The sequence below is a fragment of the Sminthopsis crassicaudata genome, chromosome 2, assembly GCF_048593235.1.
Source record: "Sminthopsis crassicaudata isolate SCR6 chromosome 2, ASM4859323v1, whole genome shotgun sequence".
NCBI classification, from domain to species: domain Eukaryota; kingdom Metazoa; phylum Chordata; class Mammalia; order Dasyuromorphia; family Dasyuridae; genus Sminthopsis; species Sminthopsis crassicaudata.
In genome coordinates, this window is record NC_133618.1 from 310,142,420 (window position 1) to 310,170,209 (window position 27,790).

At 40.2% G+C, this 27,790-nt stretch overlaps 1 protein-coding gene across 4 annotated transcripts in view; it reads right to left on the reverse strand.

Annotated features, from left to right (window-relative positions):
• Positions 1-27,790, reverse strand: part of ADCK1 (aarF domain containing kinase 1) — a 147,600-nt gene that overhangs the window by 49,711 nt on the left and 70,099 nt on the right. For all 4 annotated transcript variants that reach the window (XM_074289881.1, XM_074289878.1, XM_074289880.1 and 1 more), the window contains one exon: positions 6,973-7,131. In XM_074289881.1, the coding sequence (XP_074145982.1) occupies positions 6,973-7,131 (159 nt within the window). The remainder of the gene's footprint in view (positions 1-6,972; positions 7,132-27,790) is intronic.

The following is a 27,790-nucleotide window of genomic DNA, read 5'->3' on the forward strand; positions in this document are numbered from 1 at the left end:
ACTTAAGTATGCATCAGTTCATATGAGTCTTCCCAGGTTTTGCTAAAATCATTCTTTTAGGCATTTCTCCCAAGTACAATATTATCTACTAAATCCATAATTATTTTCAGCCATTCATAATTGATGGCCATTTCCTTAGTTTTTAATTTTTTGCCATTAACATATACAAGCCACTATAAATATTTTTGGTACAAATTGATCTTCTTTCTTTCCTACTCATTCACATATTGATGCCATGAATTTCCATTAGACTGTTTTTCTTCTAGAGTTGATGGGAGGCACATTTCAGCTCAGTTTAAAGATGAAAAAAGGTTTTTAAAGTCCTGGTTTATTTTATCAAATGAGGATGAACTCATATTTCAGGCAGCAGGAAAGAAGCCCCTGTGGAGACACTGCTTAGTGACACTCCCATGAAAATAGTGATTTTTGAAATATATTGTTTGAAGTTGTAATTACAAATGATAGTGTTCCAATAGGGAATCACTTGGGCTATGTTAGGGCTTCTTAACCTTTTTCCACTCATAACCTCTTTCTCTCCAAGAAATTTTTATGCAACATAAAGTATATGGGTATACAATATAGGTATGCAGATCAAACACTAACTGACAATAAATAATAAACAAATTTATTTTAAAACAATTCTTTGGCATGCATATAATTTTACCTTTTATTAAAGATGAAAGCAAATTTGCATACTGGAAAAACTCTTGGTTTACAGTGAGGAAATAATAATTCCACAATAATATCACAGGTCATCTCCATTAAAAGACAGAGCAATATATCAAAAAAGGCTTGGAGTAGTTTTAGAACCTAAAGGCCTGAGATGAACTCCAGTTCTACTAGTTAACAGCTATATAACTCTAAATTAACATTTATTCTCTCTGAGCCTCTGGTTCCTTATCTATAAAATGGAAATGACAATATTTGCACTATTCACAGGCTCCCAGAACCAAAGATTGGAAGCAATCTTCACAGTCATCTATTCCAACTTCTTCATTTTACAGCTGAAGAAACTGAGGCTAAGAGGCAAAATAGCTTGCCCAAGTTATGGTATTTAAGATTAGTTTTTCATATTTAATTATTTCCCGTGGTTTCCATTTCTTACAGGGGGTGAAACATCATAAACAGAATTACAACTCAGGTATTCTGGCTGCTCGCACTGTCCCACTCTGCCTTCCCTTCCCAGGGCTGTTGGGAGCAGAGGGCTCTGCTCTGGTAACCAGGAGCCCCATCCTCATTTAGGCCCTCAGCTGCCCCTCCAGACTGGGTCGGGGCTGGGGCCTGGCACCGGCCCCACTTCGGCTGTTCCTTAGGGAGAAAGAACTGCTCTGTACTCCAGACACACCTCACTTGGGGATATGACTGCCAAAGTGTGGATGCTTATCTCAGGGAGGAAGAGATGCCAGACAGTTATTACTGCTATTATTGCCGTTGTCCTTAACTGTCCATTATTCAGAAGTCCCTGAGCTTAGCACAGAGAAAAGTGCCTTCTCTACCCAAAGCTCAGAGAAAATCAGTTGGTGCAGGACGAGCTCCTGTTCTACCACCCTAGTCTGCCCGACATGCCCTCCCAGGGACGCTGATGACCCTGTAGAATCTGCAAAATCACTGTCTGCAGATTCCCAAAGAAACCATCAAATGGGGGGCTTCCTCTCCAAACACCTTCTCTGGAAGAATCCCAGTATTCAGGAAAAATAAAAGTATCCAAAGAGGGAACTTCTCTGAACCTCAGCCTTCTCATCTGTAAGTTAATGGCCCTTCTCTAAGGCCTTTCCCAATTTCAACATTAGGAATGTCTAAGCAAATTCTTCCTTATCAAAGCGATATGAGAAAGGCAAGAGGTCAAGAAAGCCAGTAAACATAGCCCAGACACATGGAATCCTCCCTTTCACCTCCCCTTCCCATGCCCCGTCCCACCAGGGTCAGCCAGGTTTGGGGATAAATAATTCTGTCACTGTCAACCTTGTTACTGTTCTTCCATTGTCCCAAACTAAAGTCATGTATCTCTGACTCCTTCCTTTCCTTCATGCCCCGTAATCAGTCAACAAGTGCTGTCAATTCTTCTTTCAACATGTCTCTCAAAACTATTCCTTTTACTCCATCCTCTTTGTGTCCACCTTTGTCCAAGCCCTCATCACCTTGTATCTGAACTACAGTAATAAATGGCTTTCTAACTGGCTTCCAGTTTCCCGTGTCTACCCACTCCAATCCATCTTACACATCACAGCCACATTAATCATCCTAACGGACTACTCTCATCATGTTCCTACCCTACCAAAAAAACTTCAATGGTTCCCCACTGCCTAAAAAATTATGTCTCATTTCCCCACTCTGGCATTCACTATCCTCCCCATTCTGGCCCTAGTCTACCTAAACAAACCTTACAAACCTTTTCTAAATCTCTTTTTTATTGATAGCTCTTTTTTTCATATCACATTCTTTCCCAAATACAGCCCTTCCTGAGCCATCCAGCAAGTCATCCCTTGCAACAAATATTATAAAGAAAAAAGGTGGATCAACAGAATGAACTGATCCATTAAACCTATCTAAGAGTAAGCACAATATTCCACACCCATGATTACCCATCTCTGCAATCAAGGGAGAGAGGGTGAATTTTTCAACTCTTCTGCAGAGCCAGGCTTGGCCATTATCATTCTCCAGCACTGTTTTGTTTTGTTGGTTGTCTGTAATCTTTCTGTTTACATTGCCTTCATCACTGTATTTTTTTTATTCTGCTTACTTCCCAATGCATATTACTTCACCATAAGTGCCCCCATGCTTCTCAGCATCTTTCATATTTGAATTTCTTACATGTTCTGAGTTGGAGCTCGGGCAACTACTCTGTTACCAGTTCTTTCTGTGCTCAATGATCTTTTTGGTGTATATATACCATGAAATCACAAATTCAATGAGTTGGAGCTGGAAGAAACACAGAAATGTTGCTGATAGGATTGTGAATTAGGCCAACCACTCTGGAAAGCACTTTGGCATTATGGGAGCATTATGGAGGGGGAGAGAGAGAGACAGAGACAAAGACAGAGAGACAGAGAGAGACACACACACACAGAGGATATGAGTAACTGAAAAATGTCCATGCCCTTTGATCCAAACAGGAAACTTGCTTTGAAGTATTATCAACTCCAGAGACCAAAATCATTTTACAGTTGAGGTCACTTGTCCAAGGTCACACATGATATTAGCAGACCATTTCTCAATTATTGTTTTCCATCTTTTGTCACCTTTGCCAAATGTTGGGTCTGATGTGAAATATCAGAGTTGTTTTGAGCATTTCTCTTTGAGGAAAATTAATTTTAATCATGCATCATTAGATTATTAATATTAATTTATAATATTTGTCTGTCAATGCTAATTTAAAGAGAAACTTTCCAAGGAAGATGAAATAATGAGGAAGAGTTGAGAAGTCTTAACCTACCTCCTTATTAAAATCACCAATATGAATTACCTTTTCCTTGTCAGGGAAATCCCAAGGATGTGCTATCAGAAGGAAGAAGCCTGAAATTAAGGTGGTCTGGAACACTTGTTTGGGGACTTTGATCACCAAGATATACCACTGACCTTAGTTTATTGATTGTTTTCTAGCCTGATTAATAAATCAATTTCTCATACCCCAAACTTTGTTTCTCAGAATTTCACCTGTGACATCTTAATTGTTAGCAATTTGGAAAAATCTTTCACATGAGTAATACTAGTTTGTATTCTTCTTTTTAAGAATTTTGTTCATATGTTTTGACCACTCATCCATTGGGAAATAGCTTTTAGTTATGTATGTTTATGTCAATTCCCTGTATATCTTGGATAATATACCATTAACAGAGATATTTACAGCAAGATTTCCCCCCAATCCATCCTTACTCTCCCTACATTGCTTTTGTTCTAGCAAATTTTTCAATTTTATAAAATTCAAATTATCTATTTAGTCTTTTATAATTTTGATTGTAATTGATTATAAATATTCTCCCTGTTCATACTTACGAAAAATATCCATCAGCTACGATGATGATAATGATTAATTTTTTTAGGGTGTTAACCCTTTATCACCTACAATTCCCAAATATAGGCCCTCTACTTTAGCTAGGTTGGTCTCTTTACTATTCCCTGAATGACTCATGCTCAGTCTAATTCCAAGATTTTGTTCATTCTATTCTCCACCTTATTCCCCTTTAACTTGCTTCCCTTACCCCATGTCCTTCTCCCCGCCTATATAAATGCCCTCCTCTTGGCTAGATGGTACAGCGGATAGAGCACCATCCGTGGAGTCAAGGAGGACCTGAATTCAGATTTGGTCTCAAACATTTGACACTTCCTAGCAGTTATGATCCTGGGGCAAGTCACTTAACTCCAATTGCCTCACAAAATAAACAAAATATAAAGCTAGCAAATTGGTTAAATCACTCTAAAGTGATCCCTTAAAGATCTAACCTAAGTCCCATCCCTTCACACATCCCCACAACTGCAGGAGACCATAGTTATCTCCTTATCTACACTCCTACTGAACATACTTAAAAATCAGTACCCTTTTCTTGAACACTCAATCACAGACTGACTGTATTGTTATTTAACTGTTCGATATCTTTGTGCGTCTGTTCTCCCCAGCTGAAATGTGGGCTCCAGAAAAGCAGGGACCAGATCTTAATTACCTTTCCCGTGCCCTAAAGGATTTAACCACAGTGCTATTCAGATAGCAGGAGTTCAATAATTATACACTGAATGAATGAATGAATAAATGGAAGAAGGGGGAAAGAGTTGAGAACAGGAAGGAAAGAAACAAACATGAGGGAATGGAGAAGGGTAGGAAGTAGAAAGGGAGTGGCAGAGAGAGGGGAAAGGAAAGAGAGAGAAAGAAAGGAGTGAGGGCTATAATGACAATTACATTGACAAGCTTTGTCCCTTTATAATCCCTTTTGAGATCATTCTTCTCACCCTGCTGTGAGAATGATGCTGGAACATACGGTAAATAAAGGGAGATCCCCGTAGCAAAAGGTAAATTGCTAAATATGGGATCTCCAATAGGAATTTCCTCAAGATTAATTTCACATAGATAACTGATATCACATTTCTTGCCTTCTTAATGGAAGGAGAGTTTTGGAGGGAATGAATTTGGAACTCAAAAGTTTCTTTAAACAAATGTTAAAAATAAAATTTTAAAAAGAAGTTATTTTCAGGTGTACGAGTTTATTTAGTTGTAAAGTAAAAGGAGTTCATCCATCTTAAAACAAAACAAACCTAACCAGCTCTTATCATTGCTGCTATCTGTTGCCCTATATCTGTCCTCTCCTAATCAACTAGATGCCCAGGGGAAAAAAAGGTAAAAGTCTCTTAAGTTGCCAATAATCTCTTAATTGCCAATCCTAATGGCCTTTTCTGAATCCTCAGCCTTACTGGCCTCTCTGAAGCATTTGATATGATTGACCTCTTTCTTTTCAGATACTGTTCTTTCTGGGTTTTCATGACACTGTTCTGTCTTAGTTCTCCTACCTCAATGATCTCTTTTTAATCTCATTCACTTATCATCTATTTGTCCTTGGAGGCAGCAGTTGCTTTTGCTTTTTTTTTATATTGTATGTTTTGCATACCTAGCTAACTTAGCAAGGTGGTTGAAAAAATAATCATTAATAGAATTTAAATAAAATAAAGTTTAAATAAGTAATAAATAATATATTTATCTGTTAAATTTGAAAATAAATAAATAATAAATTAATGCATCAATAATGACTTCAAATAGAAGTTGGATGCCCACTTATCAGGAATGTTGAGAGAATTTTTAATCAGAAACAGGGGGACTAGATGATCTTTGAAGTCTCTTCAAATTCTGAGATTTTATGAAATTTGAGGAACTAAAATAAGCTTTCTGAGAAAAAAGTACTAGGTTTGGGGAGAAGAAGGTTAGGAAAGTGTCTGCATTCCCCAGTCCTGGAATGTTGCCTTGGCATGGTTAATGATTTAATGAATGTTAATTGTACTGAACTTAATTATATATGGACTGACAAAAAAGATAAATTAGGATTGATTCTTATATACATAAAGAGAGAGATGTAATTTTTCCCTGTTACATGTAAAACAAATTTTTTTCCATTTGTTTTTAAAACTTTGAGTACCAGATTTTCTGTTCCTCCTTCTCCACCCCACACTACTGAAAAGGCATGTATGAGATTATGCAAATCATTTCTATAAAAATCATGCTGCAAAAAACCCCCATAGATTTCCCCAAAAAAACTCTCAAGAAAAATAAAGTAAAAATAAAGTACGATTCTTTAAATAAGATATAGTTTGATAATTTCTTTTTAAGTATATTCAATTTATACATCATTTTTTTAACCAAAACATTCTCACAACATAAATTATTACAACTCAAGTAAATACCTTCTTCAGAAGTATAATAAGTATCACTAGAATGCAGGTATAAACTTTTGCATATACCTCCAGAGTCCCTGGTGCTTTATGTGGTCAGAGACAATTATCAGAGCTAACCTTCATTTTCTTCTTTCTTCCCTTAATTTTTCTTACTATATCCTAGGCCCTGACTTCTCAGCATTAACTTTTCATTTTATTACAATTCCAAAAGACTCATGGAAAATGCTATCCATATTCAGAGAAATCACTGATGAAAATCGAAGCATACTATTTTCACTTTGGGGGGGGGGGTTATTTCCATTTTTTTTCCCTTTTGTTCTGTTTCTTGCACAACACAACTAATGTGGAAATGTGTTATATACGATCACACATGTATAACTATATCAGATTGCTTGCCATCTTGGGGAGGGGTAAAATAACGGGGGAAAGGAGGGGGGAAATTTGAAACTCAAAATCTTTCAAAAAATGAATGACAAAAATTACCTATACATGTAATTGGGGGGGGAAATGCCATTACATAAAAACAAACAAAAAAAAAGACTTTATCTTATTTATCAGTAAACCTGCATGATTGGAAGGAGAAAGAAAAATGAAGCTCACCTCCATGAGCAGAATGTCCTTGGAGCTCTGGGCTTGTACCTTTGGGTGCTGGACCTTCACCGCCACAGTTCTCCCATCATACAGCACAGCCTTGTGGACCTGGGCAAGGGAGGCAGCCCCAAGTGGGGTATCCTCAAAACTCTGAAATAGGTCCTGGATCTGTCCAGAGGGAGAAAGGATAACAGGAGTGAAAGGGTGACCCAATTCTAGCTGTATAAGCACCCTGGAACAAAGGAATCATCATCAATAATTCCCCTTCTCTCACAGGTGTTATGTGGGACCACCCAGGATTCCTTGGCTCTTCCCAATTACATGGGATCCTTTCTGGGAGACACTTGGGGCTAGAGACAGAGAAGGGGCCAGGTCTTTATTATCTGTAAAGTGATAACTCCTGAGAACCAGCCCCATATCACCATTTAAAACCGAATGTCCTATAGACAACTTAAGCTTAAAATGTAATTCTCTTTCTCTCTACCGAATTTCCCTGTACTGCCAAAGGTACCACTTTCCACTCCCCTAGGCTCACGCCCTTGGAATCATTTTTGCCTCTTTCCTCTCATTAATCCCATATTCCAACCCATTGCCCAATCTTGTTGTTTCTCCTTTCACAGCATCTCCAGTATGTCTCCTTCTCCTAATTCACACAGCCCCTAATTCAGGCCCTCATGGCCCCGGCTCAGACCACTGCAACAGTCTCCTGTCTGGCTACCTTCCCTCAAGCCTTTCCCGCCTCCCCTCGGTTCTTCACATTGTCCAAGTGACACCTTTAGGATCAAATATAAAGTTCTCCGTTTGGTATTTAAAACTTCTTCACAATCTGGCCCTGTCCCGTCTTTCCGGAGTTCTTGCACATGACCCCCTCTTACAATCTGACCTATGTGCTCACTTTCACACGCCTTTGTATTACCCGTCTCCCGGGTGCAGATTGCATTCTCCTGTTTGGAATTCCTGGTTTTCCCCAGATTCAATTTAAATATCTCCTTCTATATGAAGCTTTTTAAAAATTCCTATAAGTGTTAGTGGTCTCTTTATCAAAACTTGAATCCATTTTATATGTGTGTATATATATATTTATATATTCTATATATATTCTATATTTTTATATGTGTATATATATATACATATATATGTGTGTATATGTATGTGTATATACATATATATATTCAGCTTAATATTTTCTTTACATAAATATATACATGTGTTTTGTCATTGTTGTTTAGTCATTTTAAGTCACGTTTGACTCTTTATGACCCCTTTTGGAGTTACTTGGTAAAGATACTGAAATGGTTTGCTATTTCCTTCCCCAGCTCATTTTACGATGAGGAAACTGAGGCAAAAGCAGTTAAGGGACTTGCCCAGGACCACAAAGCTACTAAGTGTCTGAGGTAGACGTTAGCTTAGATTTTCTGGACTCCAGAACATTACTCTATCCATACACCACCCACGCACCCAGCATTTACTTAGCACCCTCAACTTGTCAGCAATCACTAGGAATGCAAAGATAGTAAGAAAACAATCCCTGCCTCCAAGCAACTTACATTCTAATACAGTTTGAAATAACATGTACATGTTTATTTTTTACACATTCACCTCTCTCTCTCTCCAGGTATACACACATACATGCATTCATATAAATAGCTAAGTTGAAACCCCGGCCCCAGACACTTACTGAATGTGTGACCCTGGGCAAGCCGCTTAACCCTTTTTGTCTCAGTTTCCTCATCTGTAAAATGAACTGGAGAAGTAAATAGCAAACTGCTCTTGAATCTTTGCCAGGAAAGTCTCAAATGGGGTCACAAAGAGTTGGACATGCCTGAAATGACTAAACATCAAATAACTGCTTGTTGGTTAAACTGGGTTTATATGTAATTGAAATAGAAAAATTACTTCTGGATTACCCAGAACTGCATATTGTTTCATCATATGAGTAATTTATCATTATCTATTGTTTCATGATATTAGCATCCCTCTCCTTAGTAATGTGATCATAAAGTGCTGATGAGTACGTGTGGCCTTGGATAGTGATCAGACAGGATGAATTATATCTCTGCCGGTCGTGTAACTCTACAATTCCCAGCCTGCAGTACAGAATACACATGTCATCTCTGGTCACAAGAAGCAGCTCGGAGAACGCATGTGGCCCCATCATCCCTGCTCCACGGCTCAGCCAAGTCTTACAGAGAGCTCTGGGCTAAAAGCCAGAAGGCTCCATTTTGGTTCTCGTCTATAACCTTGACTCACTGAACCTCCTCAGCTATACTTCTATGGTTTCTCTGCCTGGAGAGAGGATGCTCTTTGCTCTCCCATCCTCTGCTGCCTCTGGGACACTTGTAAGAGAAAAACGCTTATATAAGCAGAGAAGTTACTAAAGAGATCTTCTTCACTGATGTGAGTAAAAAGCATACTCGATAAGGAGTCAAAACTCCTGGTTTCTGCTCACAAACTTCCTACCACTGAACAAACCATTCAATCTCTCTGAGTTTCCAGTTCTTCATTTACAGAAGGGGACAGAATCAAACAGTTTCTAATGTTCCTTCATCTTTAACATTCTGTGATCCCATGAATACAATACAGGCACATAGTGGGCAGGTACCTGTAGTTTAGGTTTGAAAGAGGTAAAAAATGAGATATTTGTGAATTATTCAATTCACAATTATCATTGAATAATTCAAGAGTTACTAAAAGGAACAGAGAGAGGAATTCAGTAAAGATACTGCATTTAGCCTGGATAGACTCACTTTACCCTCCCTCCCTCCTCCCCACTATTGACTACATACAGAAACCCATCTGATCAGCAAGGCAGAGTATGGTGACCCAAGAGGTCTTGTTCTATTAAGACAAAATTGCATGTTTTGTGTTTTACAGGGGTTTTGTTTTGTTTTGTTTTGTTTTTTGAGGCTGGGGTTAAGTGACTTGCCCAGGGTCACACAGCTAGGAAGTGTTAAGTATCTGAGGCCAGATTTGAACTTGGGTCCTCCTGAATTCAGGGCTGGTCCTCTATCCACTGCGCCACCTAGCTGCCCCATGTTTTATACGGTTTTAATGCCTTAAAGTGATCAGAAAGTCACAGGAATGTGCGTCGGGAGAGGCTCAGTTTAAATGTTAGCTTCCTACATTAATCAAGTTTGGGAAATAACCTCCTTGGCTTTTAAGAAAAGAAACAGGCTAAGCTATATGGAGTTGGTATGGGGCAGCTAGGTGACACAGTGGATAGCGTCCAGGCCTGGAAGTCAGGAAGACTCATCTTCCTGAGTTCAAAAATGGCCTCAGTTGCTTACTGTGTGACCTTGGGCAAGTCACCTGTCTGCCTCAGTTTCCTCATCTGTAAAATGAGTTGGAGAAGGAAATGGCAGGCCACCCCAGTATCTTTGCCAAGAAAACCCCACAAGAGGTCATGAAAAGATAGATATGATTGAAAAACAACAACAAAAAACTGGAAGTAATAATGGTACCTATCTCACAGGGCTATTAATGAGGAGGAGGATCAAATGAGATAATATATGTAAAATTCAGCTGGACGTGATTTACTCAACCCCAACAACAACCACCACCTAGATGGGGTGAGAATGAATCCTATTGCAAAGTATACACACCCCTTTAAAAAAAAAAAAAAACGTTTCATTTCTCATTGTTTCTGAGTTCCCACTAGGTCAGGTCAAAATTTCCATCTCTTCAACCTTAACTCACTGAAGAACAGAACATATATTTAGAGTTCTCCTACGATGTCCAATCCCTTCACCCTATAGCACTGCTGCCTTTATCCCTCTCACTCTCCCTTCTCTGGCTGCAGAAGCCTTGTGCCCCTGTCATCCTGTCCCTTTGTTTTGCCAAGCCACACAGTTACTCCACTAATCTCTCCCCATAAATCATTCCTTTCAACCATTTCATCATTTTTGTGGCTTTTGCTGAACTCCTTCCCATTTGTCAACATATCACCAGGGAAGAAGGCCCTGGCAACGGGGAAAAAGGCCAAGGATCTGTTGCTATTTAGATAGGACTGCATTCCTCCATACAAAAGAGTATGGGTTCCAAAGTTGGCCTTTGGATAATACACCTCCTCCCTTTCCCCTCCCCTCATCTCTAACCCTCCTTTCTGTCGCTCTGTCTCTGTCTGTCTCTCTCTTTCTCTGTCTCTGTCTGTCTCTCTCTTTCTCTGTCTCTGTCTGTCTCTCTCTTTCTCTGTCTCTGTCTGGTTCTCTCTCTTTCTCTGTCTCTGTCTGTCTCTCTCTTTCTCTGTCTCTGTCTGTCTCTCTCTTTCTCTGTCTCTGTCTGTCTCTCTCTTTCTCTGTCTCTGTCTGGTTCTTTCTCTTTCTCTGTCTCTGTCTGGTTCTCTCTCTTTCTCTGTCTCTGTCTGTCTCTCTCTTTCTCTGTCTCTGTCTGGTTCTCTCTCTTTCTCTGTCTCTGTCTGTCTCTCTCTTTCTCTGTCTCTGGTTCTCTCTCTTTCTCTGTCTCTGTCTCTCTCTCTTTCTCTGTCTCTGTCTGTCTTTCTCTCTCATCCTGGTGAACAGTGATAAATGTGCTGGATTTGGAATTAGAGAAGCTAGGTTCAAATCTAAATTCTGTTATTTACTAGCTTTGTGACTTGGGTCAATTAGTCACTTACCCTCTCTGGAATTTAGTTTCTTCATCTGGAAAATAAGAGGTTTAGACTAGATCACTTCTAAAGTCCCTTGCAGTTTTAAATCTATGGTCTTATCTCTTTTTCCAGTCATTTTTGGTTCTGGGTTTGCTGGGAGACAAGATGCTTCCCATCTTATCCACATTCAAATAATAGCAACTGACTTTTGAGGTTTTATAAAATATTTTCCTTATAACGATCCTATGAGGTATATAGAGCAAATATTATTATTTTTGTTGAACAGCTAATAATCAACAATAGCTACCCTTTAAATAGTTCTTTAAGGTTTGTAAAACTCTTTTCAAGTATTACACCATTTTACCCTGATGACAACCCTTGAAGGTAAGTGATATTATCATCTCTATTTTTTATAAGGAAACTGAGTCACTGGGAAGTTGAATGATTTGCTCAGGGACATAGACATAGTAAGTATCTGAGAAAGGATTTCAACTCAAGGAATAGTTAGATCTGTGGAGAAGGGAAGAGTTTATGACTAAATAGAAGACAAGAGAAAATTATGAAATGGAAAATGGATAATTTTGATTATATTAAATTTAAAAGTTTTTACACAAAGCCAATGCAACCAAGATCAGAAAGGAAGCAGAAAGCTGGGAAATAGTTTTTACAGTTAGTGCATCTGATAAAGGCCTCATTTCTAAAATATATGGAGAACTGAGTCAAAATTTATAAGAATACAAGTCATTCCCCAAATGACAAATGGTTGAAGGAAATGAACAGGCAGTTTTCAGATGAAAGCATAGTCAGATGACAAAACGCTCTATATCACTATTGGTTAGAGAAATGCAAATTAAAACAACTTTGAGGTACCATCTCATATCTATCAGATTGGCTAAAATGATGGGAAAGATGTTGGAGAAGATGTGGGAAAATTGGAACTTTAATGCAATGTTACTGGAGTTGTGAAGTGATCTAAGCACTCTCAAAAGCAATCTGAAGTTATGCCCAAAGGGCCATAAAACTGTGTGACTTTTTGATCTAACAATACCATAGCAATATCCCAAAGAGATCATAAAAAAGAAAAAAGGACCCACATTTTTAAAAAAAAGTCTTGTACAAGTTCTTTTTGGGGTGGTAAAGAATTAGAAATTGAGGAGATACCCATCAATTAGGGCGTGACTGAACAAATTATGGTAAATGAATGTAATGGAATGATGAAGCAGGTAGATTTCAGAAAAAGACTCACATAATGCTGAATGAAGTGAACAGAACCAGGAGAACATCATGTAGCAACACTGTATGATGATCAACTTTAATAGACTTATTTCTCCTCAGCAATACAATGATCCAAGACAATTCCAAAAGACTCATGATGGAAAATACTATCCATATCCAGAGAAAGAATCATGGAATTCTAATGCAGATCAAAGCATATTATTTTCATTTTAATTTTGCTTTTTCTTTCTTGTGATTTTTTCCCCTTTTGTCCTGATTCTTCTTTCACAACAAGACTAATGTAGTAATATGTTTCACATGATTATAAATCTATAATATATAACAAATTGCTTGCCATCTTGGGGAGAGGAGAGGGAAAAGAAGAAGAAGAAAAAAATAGGAAATATAAATCTTACAAAAAAGTAAATGCTAAAATCTATCTTAATGTGTATAGGTGTAAAGGGAAAAAATAAAATACTGTTAAGTGGGAGTGGAGGGGAAGAAAGATTTCAACTTAGCTCTCTTTGACTCTGGGCCCAGTATTCACTGGGCCACCTAGCCACCATAAACAAAATACCAAATGATGAAAAATGAAAACACTAAGAGACAGGTTTAAATGACTTAGCAAACTTTAGAAGCACAACTCAATCCCAGAGCTTCAGAGCTCAAGAATAATGATTTTCAGTGTTCAGTGCTACAATCATTCTTTTTAAGTATGTGCAGTAGCAAGGATTCTCACTGTAGGACCCAGGATTTGAGATAGAAGGTCCTTTTGACCATCCTTTAGTAGTCTTTTCTCTACTCACCGTTTTCCCACCTGACAAGAACCAATCAGAGTTTTCTTTTTCCTTTCAACAGGATAAACCCTTATTTCTCAACTCATTTTGTCTCCCAATCACTATCACTCCATGCTGATGCTGGCCAGCTGCTAATCTCAGGATTTGAAAGTCTCAGTAAAAGTATTTCCTGCAGCTTCTATGAGTCCACAGTTCCTGGGCCTTTAAGAGGAATCTTCCTATGAGCAGAATGGGGAAAAGAGATGATTCTTAAGCTTCTTTATGCTGAGGGGATAAGGAAAGTGAGGTCCAGAAAAGTTGTGACTTGGTAAGTCTTATAGGCAGGTCAGCACAAAGGGGCAGGACTGGAACCTGGTTTTCTGATTCTAGAGGCTCTAGGACTCTTCAGTTATTAGTGGTCAAAAAGATAGCTTGGCAGAAGAAGGCCCTGGATTTATACTCAGAGGAACTGGTTTCAAATCCTGGCTCTGCCTCTTGTACATGCATTTTCAGTTGTTTTCCAGCTGTGTCTGGCTCTAAATATTTTGGAGTTTTCTTGGCAGAGATACTGGAGCAGTTTGCTACTTCCTTCTCCAGCTCATTTTACAGATGGGGAAGCTGAGGCAAGCAGGCTTTCATGACTTGTCCAGGGCTACACAACTAGTAAATATTTAAGCCCAGCACTTTGTGCATTACAGCGTCACCTAGCTGCCCACTCTACCCGTGTGACCTTGGACAAATAATTCAATCTTTCTGGGGCTGAAAGAATCTTCTCCGAGGAGCGGAGCAGCCTAGATGACCTCCCAAGTGGAAGGCTAGGATGCTCCGGCTTTTGCAATGTCCTGGCTTTTCCCATTACTGTATAATTTATCCCAACCCAACAAAAAGGCGTTTCTCTGAGACCTCTAGTGTTTTCTCAGGTAGCACCAGAGTGCATTGAGGAGCAAGGTGCAAGAAGGGTTCTCCGGCAGGTATTGTACTCAATTCCTCACCTCCTGGCAGCTGTTCTCAGGTCTGTAAAACCTGAGAGAAGGGAGGGACCTCAGAGATCTCCATTCCTCATTTCCTGGCGGCCGCACTTGGAACTGTGAAAACTTCAAGATGGAAAGGACCTTAGGGATCATCCAATTTCCCCCAGCATGGAGAAATAAATCCCCTCGGTCTGCAGAACATCAGCCAGACCAGCTTCGCGGGGTTCACCAACTGAACAAAGTTGTCAAGCCTTCTCTCAGCCCAAGGAGGCATTTTATGATAGTCCAGGGAAGGCAGCCAGGCTGCAACTCAGAGGATGTGCAGGTGCCGGAGATAAGAGCATCACCAATAGGTGACATTCCCATAAGCGCCCACAAGAGTTAAAGCAGGGAGGCTCCACGGAATAGTGGGACAAGGGCACAAGCTCAGAATAGAAGGCCTGACAGCGAGTCTTAGCTCCACTGTTGTGAACTTGGGACAAAGCCATTCAACCTCTCTTCTGTAAAATTAGGATCCCTAACCACCGATCTCATCGGTAATTATTGCAAAGATCAAGGTGAAATAATGTGTATATAAAGTGTTTTATTTCTATAAAGTACCATGCAAATTTGTATCGTGTTAACATCCTAATATGATGTTTTACGTAATTTTTGTAATTGTAATGTAGTGTAATATTTTTGTAGTTGTTCAGTCACAGTCACGACTGATTCCTCATACTACCATGGACCTACCACCGTCCGTGGAGTTTTCCTGATACTGGAGTGACCCTGTGGAGCAACTGTCTATGGGGTTTTCTTGGTAAAGACACTAGAGTGGTCTACTATTTCCTTCTCCGGTTCATTTTACAGATAAGGAAACTGAGGCACGAAGGATTAAGCGACTTGCCCAGGTCCACAGTGTCTGAACTCTGGTCTTGCTGACTACAAGCCTGACCCTCTATCCCCTCTGCCATCTAGCTGCCCTTTATAACATATTGCTTTATATTATATAACGGGGAAATGGAGTGGGCCTCAGACACTAGAATACCTAGAATAAATTCTGCCTCTTACCCATTCTGGCTGTGTGACCCTGGGGAAGTCACTTGACCTTGTCCTGCGCAACTCTAAGACTATAAACTGCCCAGAAGGGACACATGGCATTGGTGTGTGGTGATTTCTATGTCAGGAGTTCCCTGTAAGAGCGAAACTTCTTCATCTCTCTCTCTCCTACAATCAGACTTCTCCATCTCTTCCTTCCTCTCTCCCTTTTTAGCTTCTTTAATGTGTTTTCTTCTCTATTAAAATGTAAGCTCCTTCATGAACTGATGCTTACTGAAGTGAGTAAAACCAAGAGAATATACACAGCAACAACCAGATTATGAGAGGATCAGCTGTGCTGGGTGTGGCTCTTTTCAACCAAGAGTGATTCAGGCCGGTTCCAATAGTGGGGACTGAGGGTGCACCACAATGTAGTATTTTCATCTTTTTGTTGTTGGCTTATATTTTGTTTTCTTTCTCATTTTTCTTTTCCTTTTTGATCTGATTTTTCTTGTGCAGTGTGATTGTGGAAAACACATTGGATTACTTGCTGTCTAGGGGAGGGAGTAGAGAGAATGAAGGGAAAAAAACTGGGAACACAAGGTTTTGCAAGGGTGAATGCTGAAAATTATCTATGTATATATGTTTTGAAAATTAAAAATTTTAATAAAATAAATAAATCTATTTTTAAAAATAAAATATAAGCTCCTTGAAGGCAGGGACTGTCATTCCTTTTTTACTGAGATTAGTATTCCCAGACATTAGCACAGTGCTTAGCACATATGAAGCATTTAATTAGTGTTGGTTAACTGACTATCTGAAACTACAGGTGCAACACATAATTTTTATTAAACACTCATTTTTTTGAATTCCAAATTCTCTTCTTCCCTCCAGCCTCTTTCCCACCCCACTGAGAAGAAAAGCTATATGATATACATTATACATGCAACACATAATTTTTGAAAATTAAATTAGAGTGATAAGGTACACTAGGAACTATTCACAGAGGGGCTGTTAAGTAGAAAGAGGACTGAACTGGAAATCTTGAGAAATATGTTGTAGGATTATAGGATTAAAGATATAGAGGTAAAAAGCACCTTTGGAATCCTCTAGTCAAATTTCTTTATTTTATTTCTTTTTAATCTTCTTAAAAATTGATTTCATTGGTCTACAGAGCTCTAACTTCTTCTAGAAATGATGTTAGTAAAGTCAACACAGAATGAATCAATTTTTGGATGGTACAGTGGATACAGCACTGGACCTGGAGTTAGGAAGACGAGTTTAAAACTGGCCTCAGATACTTAAAAATGTGTGATCCAGGGGAAATCACTTTAACCTCTATCTGCCTCAGTTTCCCCAACTGTAAAATGGAGGTGGTAATAGAATCTATCTTCCAAATACTTGTTTCCTTACTTCCCTCCTCTCCTCTCCTCTCCTCTCCTTTCCTCTTTCTTTCTTTCTTCCTCCCTCCCCCTCTCCTTCCCTTCCTTCCTACAACTTATGCTCTTCAGAGATTTGCTTGGGGCCACTGAGAGGTTAAATGACTTAGACAAAGTCTCAAAGCCACTAAGTGCCAGATGCAGATCTTTCTGACCTTGATGACAGCTATTCCCACCTCATCTTACAGATGAGGAAACAGACCCAGGAGAAATGACTGGTCCAAAATCATATGACCAGTGAAGGGCAGATGTGGGAACAGAAATCAGGCCCACTGACTCCCGATCCATAACTAGTTTTATTATGCCTTGCTGTGGCCCTCATTTCTTTCTTTCTTTCTTTTTTTTGTATTAATAGTTTTTGTTTACCAGATATATGCATGGGTAATTTTACAGCACTGACAACTGCAAACCTTTTGTTCTCATTTTTCCCCTCCTTCCCCCCCCCCCCCCGTGTCAGGTTGACCAATACATGTTACATATGTTAAAGTATAAGTTAAATACAACATATGTATATGTGTCCAAACAGTTGTTTTGCTGTACAAAAAGAATCGGACTTTGAAATAGTGTACCATTAGCCTGTGAAGGAAATGAAAAATGCAGGTGGACAAAATTAGAGGGATTGGGAATTCTATGTAGTGGTTCATAGTCATCTCCCAGAGTTCTTTCACTGGGTGAAGCTGGTTCAGTTCATTACTGAACAGTTGGAACTGATTTGGTTCATCTCATTGTTGAAGATTTCCACTTCCATCAGAATACATCCTCATACAGTATTGTTGTTGCAGTGTACAGTGATCTTCTGGTTCTGCTCATTTCACTCAGCATCAGTTGATGTAAGTCTCTCCAAGCCTCTCTGTATTCCTCCTGCTGGTCATTTCTTACAGAGTAATAATATTCCATAACCTTCATATACCCCATTTATTCAGCCATTCTCCAACTGATGGGCATCACCTCAATTTCCAGTTTCTGTGTGGCCCTCATTTCTAATCAGCAGCCTCTCCCCTCCAATGACTTAAAGCCAATAGTTAGAAGGGATCCCCCACCCACACTCCGTAATGTTCAGGGGAAGGAACATGGGAGGGGGGAGGGCTTGAGGAGATACTATCCCCTTCTGCCCCTCCAACAAGCCAGAGCTTTGGAATTAGCCCTAGATGCCTAAAATGAATCAGTGACAGCAAAGGGTGAGGAAGAACAGCACATAAGTCCTTTGAGGGCCAGCTCTATACACTATCCATAGATTATATATATATATATATAGAACTGTTACATAGAGCTGTTCTTTCCCTCATTTTTAGGAAATCATACACACACACACACACACACACACACACACACACACACACACACACACGATAATTTATTGCTAGTGCCATGTTCCTAGCTGGCTTTATAAAAAGGTAATTAAAGACTGGCGCTGCAGCCTATAATTAAATATGAATAAAACGTCTCCAAATGGAACCTTGATGCAAGGTGTTCTTTGGAAATGCTTTATGCTGATGGACAGCAGGAAAAAAAAACACAAAAAAACAGAAGGCCCTGTCCCTAAAATCGGGTTTTTTCCTCCAGTACAGCTCAAAATAAATGCCCTCCCCCAACCTAATCTTCCAATTCACCTCCCCAAATCCTTTCAGCAGCAACCATTAGAAGAAACAAATTGCAGTATTTACAACAATTAGATTCAAACTAGGCCCTCAGCTGTCCCTACTCAGCTCCAGAGGCTGGTCTTCATTTCTTAGGGTTTTGCTTTTCCTTCCCCACCCCCCACTCCCCACTAGAGGCCTCCGCCATCTCCCACCTTCCATTCTGGTGGCAAAATCAATTAAATAAAACAACTGCATTTTTAAATGACTAGTTTTTTTGTTTGTTTGTTTTTAATTACTGTTGTTCCATGATTCAAATTTATTGATGTCCCTGTCTGCAGAAAGAAAAACAATAGGAAAGAAATTTCTTTCCATTCTTTCCTTTCCCCATTACGGTTTTTGCAAAAGTAGAAAAAGTGCTCGTTTAAAAAAAATAAATGTTTTATTCCTCTAAGATTTGGCAAGAATTTCACCTAGCTTACAAAAACAAGCATGGGAGGAGGGTACCTTAAGTTGGTGAAATCCTTCACTTCTGTGTCACTACCATTATAGGACCATTCGGGAGAACAATTTGGAACTAAGCCCAAAGGGCTATCAAAATGTGCATACCCTTTGTGTGTCTCTCCTGGGTTTATGTCCCAGAGAGATCCTAGAAAGGACCCACATGTGCAAAAATGTTTGTGGCAGCTCTCTTTGTAGTGGCTAGAAACTGGAAGATGAATGGATGCCCATCAATTGGAGAATGGTTGGGTAAATTATGGTATATGAAGGTTATGGAATATTATTGCTCTGTAAGAAATGACCAACAGGAGGAATACAGAGAGGCCTGGAGAGATTTACATCAACTGATGCTGAGTAAAGTGAACAGAACCAAGAGATCATTATACACGGCAACAACAAGACTATGTGAAGATCAATTCTACTGGATTTGGCTCTTTTCAGTTTTCAGTTTTCAATGAGGTGATTCAGGCCAGTTTCAAAAGACTTGTAATGGAGAGAGCCAACTGTCCATCCAGAAAGAGGACTGTTGGGATCGAATATAGATCACAACATAATAGTTTCCCCTTTTTGATCTGATTTTTCTTGTGCAGCATGATAAATGTAGAAATATATCTAGAAGAATTGCACATGTTTAACATGTATTGGAGTACTTGCTGTCTAGGGGAGGGAGGTGGGGGACAGGGAGAGAGAAAAATTTGGAACACAAGGTTTTGGAAGAGTGAATGTTGAAAACCATTTGCATGTATTTTGAAAATAATGTATTATTAAATAAAAGAGAAGCTCCAGAAAGCTGACCATAAGAAATGTGAGCTCCTTGACTCAAGGGGCCATTTATTTTTTATTTTTTTATTTTTTGGCCTTTCATTATATCCTTAGAAACTGGCAATAAAATAAGTACTTGATAAATGATGACTGGCCATACAAATTCCCACATTATCACATAATTAAGCAACGTCCAGGGGCTACTCGCTACTCCTTTGAATTCCCAGTGTCTAAAAATTATCTGAACAAATATACAAATACCTGGGTGTACAGTCAGACTTTTAGGATTAGAAGACACTCAAGGGTTACCTAGATCAAGCCTTCCTGAAACATGAATCTCTTCCACATCTTCAACAACTGGACTTCCAGTTAATGATGAAAGAAATCAATGATAGGGAGCCCACTGCCTCCTGAGGCAGTCCATTCTACTAACAGCAGAAATTATTATAACATTTTTTTCTCCTACTGAGACAAAAATCTGTCTCTTCACAGCGTCTACTCATAAACAAAGAGGATAAAGTCTACTTGTTCTTCTATGAAGCAGAGAAGAGTGGAAAAAACACTGGATATGAGTTTGAATCCTCTGATGCTTATATGTAACCTTGAACAAATGAGTGTCCACGGGTTTAGGAATTCTTATCTCTAAAATAAAGGAGTTGGTGTGATGGACGTGGCCCTTTTCAACAATGAGGTGATTCAAGGCAATTCCAAGACACTTGGAATGGGATGCAGAGAGAACTATGGAAACTGAATGTGGGCCTAAACACTGTAATTTAACTTTTTTTGTGTAAGGGTTGTTAGCTTGTTTTTTGTTTTTTTGTTTTTTAACTTTCTTGTGTTTTTTTTCCTTTTGATTTTTTCTTGGGGAGCATGATAAACATGGAAACGTAATTAGAAGAATTGCACATGTTTAATTTATATTGGATTGCTTGCTGTCTTGGGGGGGGAGGAGAGGGTGAAAATTTTGGAACACAAGATTTTGCAAAAATGAATGCTGAAAACTATTTTTATATGTATGTTTAAAACAAAATAGTATTTAAAAAAAAAGGAGTTGGACTAGATTATCTTTGAAGTCCGTCCTGGCTCATACCTATGTTCCCTCAAATATTGAAGACAACCATCATGTGCCTGTTTATAACTTCTCTTCAAGATAGACGTCAACCAATCCACACAGCATGGTTTCTAGTCCTCCTACCCCAATCATCTCTTTTAGGTAGATTCCAACTTGTCTCTGCCAAAATACGTCTAGATGTATTTTCAGCCCGCCTGGGAGAACTGGAGAGGCAGCCATTACTTTCTGCGGCAGGAGTGCTCAATCTGACGTCCATGGATTCTTGAGGGGTTGTGATAAATAAACTATAGGGCATCCGTGTACTTGGATAGAAAAAAAGCATCTTTGTTTTCATTAACTTCTAGGCGAAACTTAGCCTTCCTGCCACTGTGAACTTTTTAAAGAAAGCATTCATCTGAGGAGGGGCCCAGACTGCCAAAAGGGCCCATGACAAAATAAAGCAGTTAGGAATCTCTGACCGCAGGCTGTTCAGATAGCCTGTGAGATGGGCAGCCGAGAGGGGTCTCCTCACGTTCTCTATCCCTCCGAGCTGGGCCACTCTGCCCTCACCTGTCACCTGTCAGAGAGCCATAGGTAAGAGAAGGGAGGGAGGAAGCACTCCTAATGCACCTGACAGAAACCGAAGGCAGCTTGTCTACAGCAGAATCAGTGATATGTTAACCAGAGGCAGAAACGAGCCTCACCTGCTGGGCACAAATGGTCACCACTCAGGGGCTGAGTAAACGGCTGCTTCAGGCAGCCCGAGCCACATGCCAGGCAGGTTACTATGACACCAGCAAACAACATCTGGCTGGCGAGGTCACAAGCTGCCCCGCTACCTGGAGCAGCGCCAGCCATCATCCGGGAGAGTCTGGGAGGGTGCCTCCAACGGAAGTGATGGGCTGCGACCCCTCTGCCCGTCCATCCCCACAGCACACGCAAGCCGGACCCGAGACTGACTGTGGCTGTCCTTAGGACCACAGATTGGGGGAGAAGCCCGAGAAAAGCTGTGCAGCAGGAGAGGACTGTTGAGGTGCTTCTCTCACTTCAGATGTCCCACGGGGTTCCTTTCTTCTAGAGGCCGCTCAAGCTGAAGAAACCTTGGTCCCTTGAAACTTCTAGGGTCTCTTCTCAAAAACTAGCTTTGTGTGTATGATTGTATCTAAGTATGTACACACATTTACACATGGCTGCCTTAAGTTAATTTTTCTCAATTTACAGGTCAGGAAACTGAGACCCAACAGAAATTGAATTACTTGTCCAAGGTCACAGAAGTCACAAAATGTGCACTCAAGCCCTCTCACTCCAAATTCAATGCTTTCCCCCCCCCCCCCCTGCAACACAAACCACTGGGGCAGCAAGGAAGTCCATAGATAGAGAAGATGGCAAATCTGACCTAACCCTGTTTGCCTCAGTTTCCCTATTTGCAAAATAAGCTGGAGAAGGAAATGGTAAACCACTCCAGTGTATTTACCAAGAAAAACCCCCAAGGGTCACAAAGCAACTGAACAATGAACATCACATCGCCTCTTCCTCCCTTTGATTCCAGCTGATTCTCTGCGTCTCTGTCTAGCTCCCCTCTTCTCCCACTGCAGGGGGTCTATCCTTTCTCTCATCACCGGAGGGCTAGCCTTCCTCTATCTCCCAAGATGGACAACTGGATAAGCTGGGCTGAGACATGTGCCACCGGGGGAGTATATGTGGCTCTGCCAGGTAACACATCCATATTTTTATGAGCATTCTTGCAAAAATTATACCTAGACTCCCCACCCACTCTCAATTTGCAGCACTCTATCCATAGTGCCATCTAGCTGCCCCAGGGGTGTAAGTTGTAAGAAAAAGCCTGAATCTGGAGTGAGAAGGCTTGACCCACTAATGACCCAAAAAAGTCTCTCTCAGTGATAGCTCTTCCTTCATCCTAGTCTACGTGAGAAATTGGGGGAGGAGGAAAAGTGTGTAAGGGAAAGAATGTACATTCTGGTAACTATTGCTCCTACTTTAATATTCTAATTCACTTTCACAGTTATACATGTACCTATCTTATTCCATAACTATAAACTAGCCTCCTGAAAGGCAAAAATTATATTCTCTATTTCATCTTTATACCCTTAGCATCTCACATGATACTTTGAATTTAAAAGCAACTTAGTAAGTAAGGAGCCCATGTTATCTCCATTGTAGCCTGATGATGTCCACAGCAAGCAGGAAACAGCTCCAGCATCTTGGTGAAGCCCCCTTCTTCTGCAGTGAATTTATGGAATGGCATGGACAAAAAGAGGCACACAGGTTGGGCAGGCCCGGAGGGAGTACCCCCATCTATGAGACCACAGATCTCCCTGGGTGTGAGAATAATAAATATTTACTGGATTGGGGGATAAACTGAGGAGAATGCAGACCAGAGGAGGATAGGTAGAGCCTCTCAGAATACATCTTGCATACTATGAGTAAGGAAGGAGAAAGAGAACTAAAAATCCTTCTCAATGCTAAAAAAAAAATCTAAATCTTTCCTACAAATAGTCAAAGCTAGCAGCACTGTCTCACATTGGGGTAGATACCCCTAGTTCTCGCTTCAGAGCAATTTATTATAATAAAAATAATAAACAATAATAATAGCTTAGATGTATGTAGCTCTTTTCTTTCAAAGAGCTCATATTATCCCTAGGGTACTTTCTGAACAGGTTGACGTTATTACAGGCCCATTAGCTATTATTTCTGAGAACTCAGGAAGGAGGGGTGAAGGGTCTGAAGGCTGGGGAAAGGAAAACATGGATCTTGCCTATTCTAAGAGCTGACCCCCAAAATTACAGACTAGCAGCCTCAACTGGAATACTGGAGGGAACAAATGATCAAACCTCTGATTTTGCCAAAAGCCTCAAGAAGACGGGGTCCTGAGTAATCACCAACCTAGCTCTGCAAAGGGCAAGGGATGTCAGACCAAGCTCATTCCTTTCCGTGGAAGAATGGCAGCCCAGCAGATAAGTGGAGAAACAATCAAAAAGCTTTCAGAGGGGCCCCACATGACATACTAAGGAGTCAGTCAGCCAGACAGGAGCGTTCTATTGGGACAGGGAAGACCGCACGAGATGGAAATCTGTACTCAAACACAGCATGGCAGAATAGAAAGAGTAGGGGTTAAGAAGGCATGAAATTATATGAAATTTCAAGGAAAGTAGGAAGGAAGGAAAGGAGAGAAAGAAGGAAGGAGTAAAGGAAGAAAGGAAGGAAGGAGGAAAGCAAAGGAGAGAAAGAAGGAAGGAAGGAGGAAAGGAGAGAAAGAAGGAAGGAGTGAAGGAAGGAAGGAAAGGAGAGAAAGAAGGAAGGAAGGAAGGAAGGAGGAAAGGAGAGAAAGAAGGAAGGAGTAAAGGAAGGAGGAAAGCAAAGGAGAGAAAGAGGGAAGGAAGGAAGGAAGGAGGAAAGGAGAGAAAGAAGGAAGGAGTGAAGGAAGGAAAGAGAGAAGAAAGGAAGGAAGGAAAGGAGAGAAAGAAGGAAGGAGTAAAGGAAGGAAGGAAGGAGGAAAGCAAAGGAGAGAAAGCAGGAAGGAAGGAAGGAAGGAAGGAGGAAAGGAAAAGAGAGAAAGAAGGAAGGAAAGAAGGAAGGAAGGAAGGAAAGAAGCAGTAGTTTTTTCCTAGTTCCTTTCACTGATCTGGATTTCAGTAAATATATTAGTCTCAAGTGCCCAAACCCTTAGCCCATTCCCCAATTTACATGTTATTTTCCATGTCAAGATTCACAGAAATATGTTTGGTCTTGAGCAAATCATCCAACCTCTCAAGGTTTTGGTTCCTTCATCTGCCAAATGGTAATAATATGTAGAATCAGAGAATTTTAAAGTGGGAAGGAACTTTAAATATCAAATCCAACTCCCTTGTTTTATAAATAAGAAAAACTGAGACACATAGAAGGGCTTAGCCAATGCTACATGGCTAACTGATAGCAAGTAGGAGTGGAGTCCAAATCTCTGAGAGAGGGAACATGATAGAGTAAATACATGATTTCTCTCCAGACAGACTGCTTTTGGTCTATCATGCTAGAGAAATGTCTCCTGGAAGCTCACTCCATCCTTTACCATTTCTCTCACTGGAATGACCATTTTGCTCCTGTGGTGGCTCTCCCTGACTGGCTGGTTCCATCATTCTAAGGAGGAGGCCCACGCCTTCCTCCATCTCTAGGCTACAGTCCTAATTCTCCACTGAACTTTGGGTACCACACAGGCTTTGAGTACCTTCATCTCTCCCTCTCTTTCCCCCTCTCATTTCAGCTCTCTTTTATATACTCTCTTCCTCCATTAGAATGTATACTTGAAGAGAACCAGATCTGTTTTTCTGCTTGTATTTGTATTCCTAGCACTTAGTACTAAGCAACTAACGCACAGTAAAACGTTTAATGAATGCTATATGTTCTACAAAAAAAAAAAAATTCTAAATATTTATATTTATTTTAAATATTATATTTTTAATATATTTATAGCAGCTCTCTTTGTGGTGACAAAGAAATGGAAAGTGGAAATTGCTGGGATGCCCATCAATTGGAGAATGGCTGAAGAAGTGGTAGATGATTGTGATGGAATAATACTGTGCTGTTAAAAAAAAATTATAATTTCTCAATAATTTTAGAAAAGAATGGAAAGATTTGCATGAAACAATCAAGGATCAAAATGAGCAGAACCAAGAGAATGTTGTATACAGTAACAGCAATATTGTTTTTAAAATGACTTTGAGCAAAAAAGTAGCCAAAATAATAAACAAACTTAACAATAGACAACAAATGAAGGAAGATGTTATTTGCATCCAGGGAAAGAACTGATAAATAGAAGCATGTATATAATGGTTTTACATGTGTGTGTATTTATGTATGTATGTGTATTTGTTTAATGGTAGCCATTTCTAGGGGTAAAAGATAAAAAAGGAAAAAAAAAACAATAACTTTATTATATATGTAAAAGGAATAGCTTGTTGTCCATAATTGATTTGCAGTTTCATTACAACTATATAATGGAAATATTTGTTTTATTTTTTTAAGTTCAGGATAAAAATAAATAAAATTTTTAAAAATACAAATGCATGCTTATTTCTTGTTGTTGCCTAGAATCAGAGGGGCTGAGTTTAAATTCTAGCATTGTTACTACCACTGTTACATTAAACAAGTCACTTAATTTCTCTGGACCTCAGTTTTCTATCTGTAAAATAAAAACACTGACCTATAAGACCCCCTTCTGACTCTAAATACTAGGCCACAAGAAAGCTTAGCATAATGCCTGGGCCATTCAATACATGCTTGTGGCCTGTAGGAATATGTACCTGTAGAAATATGCTTTTCAGATAGAACATAATGTGCAACTATCAGGCTCAGTTAACCTGGGGAGACATGGAACAAGTCTCCAGACCATCTAGTCCATAAAAGAGCAGAGGATATTTCTGAGATTTTTGGTACTCTATAATATGCAAATACATGCAAAATATACATGGTAGAGAACAGAAAATGTGCTAGGTACTACCATGGAATCCTCATATCCAAGCCACATCGAAGAGCATTTAGTCTTTTTGTTTAACTTCAATTGTCCACTGCCTGTGTTAGAAATACTGGTTCAAATCGGTCACCAAGGCAGCAGAGTTATTTAGCCCTTACTAAGTGGCAGGCCCTGTCTAAAGTGCTGGGGATCCAAATATAATGTATAAAAAGAAAAATATACTTGCCCTCGGGAAGCTTATATTCTAATGGGGAAAGACACAAAAAGGAGCTGAAAAGCTGGGGTGGGGAAGGATGGGCGAGGTCTTATTAACTGAGGGAACCAGCCTCCAGTTCATACTTCTTTGTCCAATTTCTCTCGTGTCTTCTCCCCTCGCCATTGTATCACTAGTACAGAAGCAAAAATGTCACCCATTGTGGCTGCTGGAGTTATTAAGACGGGAAAAGTTGAAAGATTAGATTTATGACAGCCGATGGTGGATTATGAAGAATCATTTATCAAACGTCAGCTCCCGCAGCCCACAATTTACACAAAGGCTTGGTAAAGCTGGGGAGATCTGATTGGGCCCCCCTCTCCCCTATTTAGCTACTAATGAATGACAGGTCTAACTGATGGCCTCCAAAACCGGCCGTCAACCCCGAGTATTTATCTATTTTTCATTAATAATTATTATCACAACATTTCCATAGAGTCAGCCCACCCACAACTCCTGGGGAGCCCTGCCCACTTAACTCCAGGGACTCTTTGCCAGCTTCCCCGTGTAACGACGCCTAGAGTGCTCAGCATCCCCTGGAACAGGTTCACAGTAATAGGTGCCAACTGACAGCGGGCACCTGGGGGTGGGGGTGGGCAGAGGAAAACTGTAGCAACTGTCCAAAGATGAAAAATTAATTGGACACAGGCAAGTGGCAGAAGTGGGGGAGGGAGGGAAAAGAGAAGGGAGGAAACGAGTCTCACAAAACAGAAGCCTAGAGCTGGATAGAATGGACTTTCGAGGTCATCCCTTCCTGAACTGGAAGCCTTTCTATAACATTCTAAATAAGTGATCACACAGCCTTTGGTTGAAAGCATCCAATGACAGGAAACTGGCTACCATCTGAGGCTGCCCAATCATTTCTGGACAGCTACAATTGCTGGGAAACATTTCCTTAAAGCAAACCCAAACCTGCCTGGTTTTCAGTTTCCTCCCACTGGTCCTGGACTAAGGACAAGCAGAAGCCATCTAGTCCCTCTTGCGCCGCTTGGCCATCACAGACCCCCTGATTGTCTTCTTTAGAGCCCCAGGCCCTGCCCCTTCTTTCCTCCCTATGGCTGCTTCCAAAGGCAGCTGCCCAAAGGCAAAGGGATGTGGAGGCTGCGAGCGGTGCTGAAGGCTGGGCCCACCGTCAGGGTCCCGAATCCACTCTCTAGGGCCGAAAGAAGGCCTTCCCATCCCCGCATTCAACTGATCCAGCATAAAGGAGACA